Source organism: Pterocles gutturalis, unplaced genomic scaffold (assembly GCF_000699245.1).
Source record: "Pterocles gutturalis isolate BGI_N339 unplaced genomic scaffold, ASM69924v1 scaffold15853, whole genome shotgun sequence".
In the NCBI taxonomy this organism is placed as follows: Eukaryota; Metazoa; Chordata; class Aves; order Pterocliformes; family Pteroclidae; genus Pterocles; species Pterocles gutturalis.
Genome location: NW_010118314.1, coordinates 39,258 through 49,045, shown reverse-complemented (window position 1 = coordinate 49,045; position 9,788 = coordinate 39,258). Strand labels below are relative to the sequence as shown.

Sequence of the window (9,788 nt, the reverse complement as noted above, 5' to 3'; positions counted from 1 at the left end):
TTTGATATGTTGACTCTGAAGCAGATGTGTGTCTGATGTACACAAGAGGGCAGGATTGTGTAGAAAAATCTATATATAAAGCTTCTGGAACCTGTAGCATTGATTTTAAATGATAGTTTACATAACATCAGCCTTGGAATATGCTGTTATATTGAAGACCTTTTTATAGCCTTTTATTGTTTTTATACATAAAGCTTAGTCTTCTATGATGTATTATAATGCTTTAATTCGATGTTCCTTAAACAAGATGAGGTTATTGCAAGCAGCCTTACAAAAATCTAAATGATCTGACAGTATCTAATTTATAGGTACAGCAATTTCTTTAAAGCTCTAATTGCATAGGTGGAATTAGTTTGCTGGTAACAGCTAATGAAACCTCTTTCAGGGGAGAAAGAAAGATGAATATGGGGTGGGAGTTTTGTTCAGGATGAGGATGGAACAGGGTATTTTAGTTCAGTACAGTGTTACTGGATACAGTATTGGATCCAAGGATTTTTCCAGCAGTTTATAATTGGCAAGTAAATTGCATAATGATGTGTGTTTGTCTCTATTCAGATCTATATAGAAATGAGCATTACTGCTTGGCCTTGTCTGTTGCATATTGACCTTGTTGCTTCCTTTTCTACCACTCTATGCAGTTCCATCACCAGGACAGCTTCAGCACAGAGTTCACAGCGTGGGACAATTTCCGGTGTCTGTCAGACAGCCTCTCAAAGCTACTGCCTATGTAAGCCCAACCGTACAAGGTAGTAGCATCAGTAGCAGCAGTAATAGCAGTATTCCAGTGTCCAACAATGTGCAGTTACATTCTAACACTGGGATCCCAATGCCAAACAAGACTGCCAGCCAAGGGATTGTAGGGCGCAGTGCTCTTCCGAGACCATCGCTGGCCATCAATGGGAGTGGCATACCCAGAAGTAAAATTGCACAGCCAGTTCGAAGGTAAGAGTTAAAAAGTCCTCCTTCCCTGTGTGGATGACTTTGTCTTAGATTGTGGGGTTTTTTCTCTCCTGAATATGAAGCTGGACTATAAAACAGAAGAGTTTCTAGCTTCCAGTGCTGAGTCACTGAATGGGTGAAGATTTCTTTCCAGAAATAGGGATAGACAATGCTTGCTGGTAGTTCCTAGTAAACTATGACGAGTGTTAGAATGTAGTCACATATAAATAAGAATAGATTGCTGCCCATCAATAAGAAATCAAAACAAATTGAAACCTCTTAATATTAACATATGTGGCTTGACTTCTTCCAGGCTTGGGTCAACTGCTATTTCAATGTCACAGGGTGAGCAAATCTTAGAGTACTCAAATGGAGTTGCATCCCTGTTGTTGTAAAAGGCAGCAGACTGTAAAAATGCAACTTGTGACGTTACACTGTTGTGAGGAAGGAAATATCCCAGATAGTACGGTCTTGGGCTGAACCAGCATCTTTTCAGTTCCAGCTGGGAAACAATAGGCAAACGGGGAATCCTGAAGTATCACGTACTTGCAGTGAGCTATACTGTTAAGCAAATGCATTTTTGCATTTTTTCCAAGAGAATTTAATCTCTGAATGATTTGGGTTTTTTTTGTTTTGTTTTGTTTTGTTTTGTTTTTTTAGGGCAAGCAATAAAATTAGCTTGAGGAAAGAGACAGTGTTTTAATCACCTTATTGCAGCTGGGGCTTAAACTCTTAGCTGTATGTTCGGTGATTAATAGGTGATGAAGTTTCTCAAGGAGAAACTTCTATCAACTTGTGTCAGCTCTTCCAACTATTTCTTCCCATCGCAAGCATCCCTCCTCTTGTGAGGGCCTGCTGCGTGAGCACCTGGTTTTCTGTTGGATGAGCTGTCACTGTTTAACTCTCACCATTTTCATGCTTTTCACTAGATAACTGGATAGATCCAGAATAAGTTCAATTGCTCACATTCTGTCTTTGGTTGAGTTACTTGGGGATTACACCAATGTGACTGACAACAGATTTTGACCAACTGCAGTGAAACTTTGATAAAGAGCTGTCAGGTTTCTTCTTTGAAGACTACCATGAGATTTCTATTATAACCTCCTTTGCTCTCTGCTGGAACTCTCTCTGTTAGAGTTCTTTATAGTACAGGGTTTACTTCCTTTTTTTTTTCTTTTCCCTTTCCTCAACTTTATGTTCTTCCACAAGAGCTCTTAAATCTTTCATAGCAACATGTGAGAAAGACTGAGACTTTCTGGGCTGTGAAGACCAGTCCCTTGCTATTTTGTAACTTTTCATACAACAGGCAATATTAAAGAAAAACAAAATTAAGATATAAGTGGGAGGGTGAGACACTGTACTCTCAACACTGTTTTTATTAGAAAGTGGTTCAAATCAGTAACAAAGCTATTTGTAGTCCAGAAGGTCTGGGGTCCCATCTTCTCACCTTCACATGTACCTTAGCAGTATCATATGTGTGCTGTAGAGCCAGACCAATGATCCTTGAAGATGATAGATGGCCTTTGCACTGTGGGATAACACGTTTATAGGACTCTAAAAGCACAGGCAGATTGAAACTCAGCCTACAGTTCTTTAAGACCTTAATTTCATTTTATTTTTCCATGTGGAAAATAAGAGCAGTTTCAGTACACACATAATTTTCTTAGAAAGAATTCAGCCATCAGAGGCAGATTTTGTCACTGTTGATTTTTGTCATTGTGGTAATTTCTGAGGACTGATATTTCTGATTATTAGTTTGAGTATAGCTTCTGTTAGTATACTGAAAATTAAAGTGGTTTTAGTCATAACTTGATTAAAAGTAGAAAAAAATTTTTGGTGTTGTGTCATTGTTTTTTGGGTTTTTTGGTTGTTTGGTGTTTTTGTTTTTTTAAATAAATCAGATGTTCAGGGAGAAGTGCACATTCAGAGCAAGGCTGTGTCTTTATGCCTGTGGCCAGGCTGTTAGGTAGCCAAATTATTGGTATTTTAGATACTTAAGATAGGTTGTAAGACACTTCATATAGGGCCTGCATTAGGGAACTTCAGGATTTACTGCATAGGAACGAGCATGTGAGGGAGCGCTTTGATAATTTGTAAAATAAAGTTATAGTAGCCAAGATAACCAACTTGTTCACAGCATCATACTGACAGTTTGTGCTTGTTTGAAATGGTTTTCAATGCTGGCACGTTTTCCTTTTCACTGCCCTGTAGCAGCGATTCACCTCTGGAAATGTAGCAGTATTCTTCCAGTTATTTTCAGCTTAGTTAATTCTTTACTTTTGCCCTCTCCATTTTTTTTTTTAAGATTATTAAACATACTTTCCTTTTTTTCTTTCTGGAAAAAAAGAAATTAAAGCAGCAGATGCAGAAAATGGCAGATGCAGGTTGTGTTTTATGCCTCAAGTACTTGGATTTATATCAAAGATAAGTTATCCTGCAACAAAGTGGAGCTGCACAAGAGCAGCTTGGCTGAACCTAAGTTTAACCAGCCTTTTTACTTAAGTGCAATGTTTGTGCCACTAAAAAGGCAGCTATAGCAGAAAGGCAAGAAGCTGCTCTAGTGATTGCTTTTAACTTACCAGCTCTACTGCCTTGCAATATAACCTCTGCCTTTTTCCAGCCCACGGCATTTGGAAGGGAGAGCAGGCATCAATAACTCACAGGAAAAGCAGAGAAGTGAGATAACAAGGCTTAAGACCTGATTTTATACAGAATAGTTTCACAGAATAGAGACACTTAATTTTCAGCAAATTGTGGTGTAACTAAAATGTGGTTTCAGCAAGTTACAGATAGCCTGCCTCATCAACAGTGAGTTAACGGATCAAATCAGATGATTGCTGTTCCTTTTTTTAATCCTTTTTTGAAACTGTTAACTCAGTGGTACCTGGAGGGTTTGGAAGATGGTCAACAATCATTTTTTAATAAGTCCTTATTCATTAGTGAGAGATGCAGCCCAGATATGAGGGTGGGGGCCCAAAGGATGGCAAGTTCCCTGCAAGAGTGGTGCTGCTGGGACTGGTACCTCTCTGACTTCGGCCATCGGATGGAAACACATCATTGTGTCTGGGTAAGAGGGTCTGGAGCAGGACTTGGTAGAGTTCTTCAACCAATAAGATACCTAAATTCTTTAGTGTTAGTGCACAGTGGTTTTAAAAAGTGCTGGTTTTTTGATGAGCATGCCGAGCACAACAGCATTTTGGAGAATATTTCCCACTAGATCTCTGCTGTCCGTAGTGACAAAAATAGTTTTTTATTGTCTTTAGCCCTGAAGAACCGAATCTTCTCATTGAGAGGGGTCTCATGCATCATGAGAATTATTCACCAGGTTCCTTTTTATCAGAAACAGTGTGGCCAGAAGGACTAGGGAAGTGATTGTGCCCCTGTACTCAGTACTGGTGAGGCCGCACCTTGAATCCTGTGTTCAGTTTTGGGCCCCTCACCACAAGAAGGACATTGAGGTGCTGGAGCGAGTTCAGAGAAGGGCAACGAAGCTGGTGAAGGGTCTGCAGCACAGGTCTTACGAGGAGCGGCTGAGGGAGCTGGGGTTGTTTAGTTTAGAGAAGAGGAGGCTGAGAGGAGACTTTATCACTACCTGAAAGGAGGGTGTATTGAGGTGGGTGCTGGCCTCTTCTCTAAAGTAACAAGTGATAGGACAAGAGGAAATGGCCTCAAATTACACCAGGGAAGGTTTAGGCTGGATATTAGGAAAAATTTCTTCACTGAAAGAGTGGTCAGACATTGGAACAGGCTACCCGGGGAGGTGGTTGAGTCACCATCCCTGGAGGTGTTCAAGAAACGTGTAGATGTGGTGCTTAGGGACATGGTTTAGTGAGTTAGGTGGTGTTGGGTTGGACTTGATGATCCTTGAGGTCTTTTCCAACCTTAATGATTCTATGATTCTATGAAACTTCTTATCCTGTTAACACCAGTAACAATAATGGGGTCTCATTGGACGTGGTCTTAATTTCACCGTAGATCTTTACATTTGCGTTAGCCTGGGGCCAGCAAACCACAAAGCCAGTATTGCTGCAGAAGCAGATGATGTGTGTTACCTTGATCTTTCACATGAAATATGACTTCCTTTGTGGGTTTTTTTGTCATTCATTTAATACAGTTTTCTTCAGCCTCCAAAGCCACTTTCATCGCTCAGCACGATGCGGGATGGGAACTGGAGAGACGGCTGCTATTGATGAAGGATGCCCATCAAGAGTGGAAAATAAATAATGCGGATTTCATTACCCAGCTGGCTGGGTAATAATGCTTTGAGAAAGGAGGGTCACACAGTATTATTTCCCCCGGGATTTTAATATGTAACCATCCATAATAAAATGTCATTTTAAAAAAATGAACATCTTATCAAATACTAAATGTTGCACTTAATTAGTTACCTGAACAGCTGCATTGGTATCAGACTAACAATGGCATTGTTGGCATTTGGAACTGAAGATTAAGTATTATAGATGTGCAAAGTACCAGAATATTTCCTTGGAAGAAACTAGGAGATAATGCTTTCCAGGCAGCTTTGCCATACTGAAATTTTAAGATAATTTATTCAGTGTAAAGGCATCATACATTTTATTTTGAATTTGGGGGGACTTATGTATGTGCTTGAATTTTTTTCTAGTGTTTCCAGTACATTTTATTTTGTATACTTGAGTTCATTTAAACTTGCCTGAACCTTGGACAATGGAGAGATAATTTAACTTTTCTGTGCCATAAATAATATTTTTTGGGTAATGTACTTTTTTAGCGCTAGGAACATATCTCACAAAATCGTACCATTGGCAATACAAAGCAGTATATATATGTTGCAGAAGCACAAAAAAGTAGCATTCACTGGTAATTGTCATCCAGCTGGGTCAGCATGGTTTTGTTGGTCTTTCGCCATTTGTTCAATTGTTAATTTATTGTCATGGTGTTTTGTATTTAAAATGGCAGCATAAGTCACATTGCACTTACAAAGATACAGTGATCTCTAAAACTACAGTTGGTTTTCAGTACTTTATTACAAAGGATAAAATTGTGATGTTTTATTAACAGTTGCTTATGGAAAATGAGTTTTAATGCAAATAAATCTTTTTGATAGATCTTTTACAAAATCCAATTGCACTAATCAATGCTTTCTTATAATGGCATATGACTTAATATTTGATTACAACTGTGTATACTGCTGTTTTCGAATGTTTCAGAAATAAAGAGTCTATTTCAGCAATAATGCTGTTCTTGAGTGTGCAATGCAAACATTGTCAGAATTTAGCAAGTGACATCTACTTAACTCCTGAAGGTTTTATTACTTAGCATTTAGATTATGCTGGATTTTTGCAAATAGTAATTAACTTCATCTGAAAATTTTTTAAAACTTACTAATTTATGTTATAAAACCGTAGTATGCATAGGAGTCAGGTAAGTATTTTTAAATCAATCTTATTACTTTTTTTTTTCAATTTAATGTTTGGATTCTGCAAGTGTGACTTGTAATGGGAAACAGAGATTGTGTACCAAGTGAGTCTTTCACCATGGCTCTGAATTTGCTCGAGGACCTGTTTTTCTTAAAAGGGAAAACTAAAATAAAAAACAAAAGAGAAGCATTTAGTGGTGAGTAAAACCTTTATTACTATGAGAATTGATTGTATAGGAGTGCAGTAGTATCTCTGCGCAGCATAATGTTTTTCCACAGAAACAATTCATTTTTCACACTTTAGTTCTTTTCATCCAGTTGAAATCCTTTTTTTAAAAACAAAAACAAAAACCAGAACCGTTGAAGAGGGTATCAAGAAATATCCCAGCAAGGAAATTTACCTGTGCACAGGTATTTTTTTAGGAGTGTGTGGAACTCATCTTGTTCATAAGAAACTTTAACTGGAATAAATTATTGCTGGTTAAAGCAGTCAGTCATTTGTGGACAATCTGTTGTCTTAAATGGTTCCTCCCACTTACAGACTGATTGGGGTGGGGGTGCAGAGCCAGCTCTGGGGGTGCTTTCCTATTTGCCTCTGACAAGGAGGGCTGCAGAACCTCTCAAATTAATAAGCTCTCCTGGCTTCTGGTGCTAGGGAACCAGCATGATCTGTTCCTTAAAAGATGGCTGGAGACCAGTGACAGTATCATTTCTGGCCATACCAACTGGCCTGAGCTGTGTCTTCACTCTGTTCCCTAGTGCAGGGATTTTATCCCTGTTCCTCTATTATCTGTGACATTACTGTCCCACATTACTCTGAATTTTTGAAATGGGTTGCAGCTGTTGGAGATAATAATGAGTTGTACACTGGGGGGCAGTATATACTTTGAAAATATTTTCTTTTTAGCAGCTAAAGCTCTTCTGTTTTCCAGGCTCTTGGTTTGAACCCGGTGCATATGTTTCTTCCCAGTGTTGTTTATGTGTGATGACAACATGTTAAAGGAAGGTGCCCAGCTGTTTGTGATTTGCATTTTTAAATTTAAGACTACAAAATGTGTCATGAACTGGAGAGCCACGCGTTTCAGATACTCTTTGAGAAGATGCAGTCGTTTCTCCCTTTTTAATTGTCCTTTTCCTTTGCAATACTTTTTTTCATCATGTCAGGATTTGGTAACCTTATAGTTTTGCTGTTTTAAGTGTTTTCATCCAGTATCTGTCACATTGGATGTCATCAAACTTTCAGAGGAAACCCAAGGTGTAAGCAGCTTTATCTCTTCTACACTCAAAGAATCAACAGAATCACTTGTTTTAACTATGGACTGTGGTACTGCTGCTGTTTGTCTGTAGCTGGGGGAGCTGGCTGTCTTCCTTGAGATTAACATCAATGAAGCAGATACTACTGCACAGTGCTCAAAGTGTCATGTATGTCACCACAGTCTCACAGGGAGCAAAACGTGGAATATGCAACAGAAAACCAGTTCTGTCTCACTTGGTTTTGTGTGAGGCAGAATCTCCTCCAGGTCAGTGTGAAACAGCAAGGCCATGCAGTTATCTTTAAGATAGAACAAGTAAATAAAACAAACTCTTATTTTTTTACAACCAAAGTTTCATTTCTAAGAATAAGAGAGCATTTGAAAACTGTTTAGCCCTTTTTGGTTCTTCTCTTTTGGTCCATGAATGCAAATTCCACTCTTCTCTCCTTGTTGCTGAGTCCCAGAAATGACCTACCTCCTTCTGTCCAAACTGTAGTCTTGGTCTCAGTTCTTGACTTCGGGTGAGGAGACTCAGCCATCAGCTCATCTTTAGCCTTACCTTTCTTTTGGCCTTGTTCTCTCTTCAGCATGTGAGAGCAGTCCAAACTTAAATTATAAGACCATTTTCCTGTCCTGCTGCTTTGACCGTGTCACTGCTTTGACCACATCTTGTGTACTGCTGCTCATTTCCTCCTCCCTATGTAAAACAGTTAAAACCAGTTATAATTTATTTGTACTCTTTTATAAAGGCATGGACGCTATCCTATCCCACTACTCGTTTCTCATTCAGTGTTGAAGTGGATTCCCCTCTCGAAGTCCAGGATTGCAGCCTGTGTTGTGCCTGTTGCAAGCAAAGCCCCTCATAGCTCCCTTCCATGTTGTTCCTCACTGTGAGGGGAATCCCCCAAAAATGTAAGGGACTCCCATTTTTATTTGCCTCCAAATCCTTCCTTAAAGGGTTCTTCGTTGGTACAGTACCACTAAAAGCAGGGCAACAGTTAAACTGCTGTTGTCTTCTTAGTGCTCTTGACCCCATTAATGAACACTGCCTCTTTTTTTTTTCCCTTGATTGGTATTTTTTGCTATTTCTAAATCACAAGTTGTTGGAGACATAGACATGGTCTTCTTCCTTTGTCTTTGTACAGCATGAAGCCCAGGATCTCAGGCCCAACATTACAATGCCTGTATGCTAACACAAACACTAAAAATTAGCATCTTCATATGTAAAACATTATGTAAACACTCACTATGAATGATGGGTAAGGCTTCATAATTAAGAATTGGGGAGTAACACATGCTCTCTCTTAAAAATTTGAGTTTTGTGGTGTTTAATGCTCAGGCATGACTTATCAATTCAGAAATTCTGGATAAAAAAGGAAATGACTGAGCCCAAATGACTTTCCCTGTCACTGTTGTGGTGAAAAAAGTATGTCCAGTCTGGTCTGGTTTAATTTATTTTTCCTGGCTGATCAGAGTCACCTTTCATTTACAATACCCCCAGCAGCCCATCTGCTCAGACATCTTTTTATCTTTCATCTACACTTCCAACTCTTGCTCTCTCCAGATTCCCACCTTTCTTGTGACCTCTGTCAGTGGTTATGTGTGCTCTTGTGGCTGGTGCGGTTCCTGACCATCCATCTGCGGATCCCACCCAGCTATTCTGCTGCTTGCTTGCCAGCCTGGGGCGCAGGTCCTTGGTGCATCTTCTGTCTCCATCGTTGGGACTTTCAGGTATTACCTGGCAAGGTAAGCAGTTATACTTAATCTGAATTAATGTCGGTGGAAGGGAAGTTTAAGGTGAGAGGAGATGCTGATAGGTCTGAGAGGGTGGTATTAAGGCCAGAGTTGATGATCCCTCAACAGGATTGCACCTCCACTCTCTGATCTGACCAGGCTGCCTATTAGTTCCAAGTGCAATTCATGGGGTTGGCTTTGACCTAAAGAGGCCTGAGATATTATCTTTCTATATGTGCAGTTCAGCAGCACTTTGTACAAAGCATCTCATGGAAGGAAGGAAGTGAGAGATTAGATAGGTTTGTTCTTGAAACTTCATTCCTCTTTTACAGAAGCCAAGCGTTTAAGTGGTTTTGGCATTACAAAGCTCTTGCCCATAAACAAAACTAAACGACAAAAAAAAATAGGTATCAGGAGTCCTTTGGTGACTAAATGCTGATTTTGGTGTAATCCTTATGGGCATC

At 39.4% G+C, this 9,788-nt stretch overlaps 1 protein-coding gene across 1 annotated transcript; it reads left to right on the top strand.

The window, feature by feature from the left end:
• Positions 1–638: 638 nt before the first annotated feature.
• On the top strand, positions 639–6,151 carry LOC104463716 (SLAIN motif-containing protein 1-like; the record flags this gene model as incomplete). The annotated part of the gene is made up of 2 exons (XM_010076154.1): positions 639–942; positions 5,054–6,151. Coding segments are annotated over 2 exons (380 nt in total), but the record flags the coding sequence as incomplete, so codon positions are not given.
• Between the last annotated feature and the right edge of the window lie 3,637 nt (positions 6,152–9,788).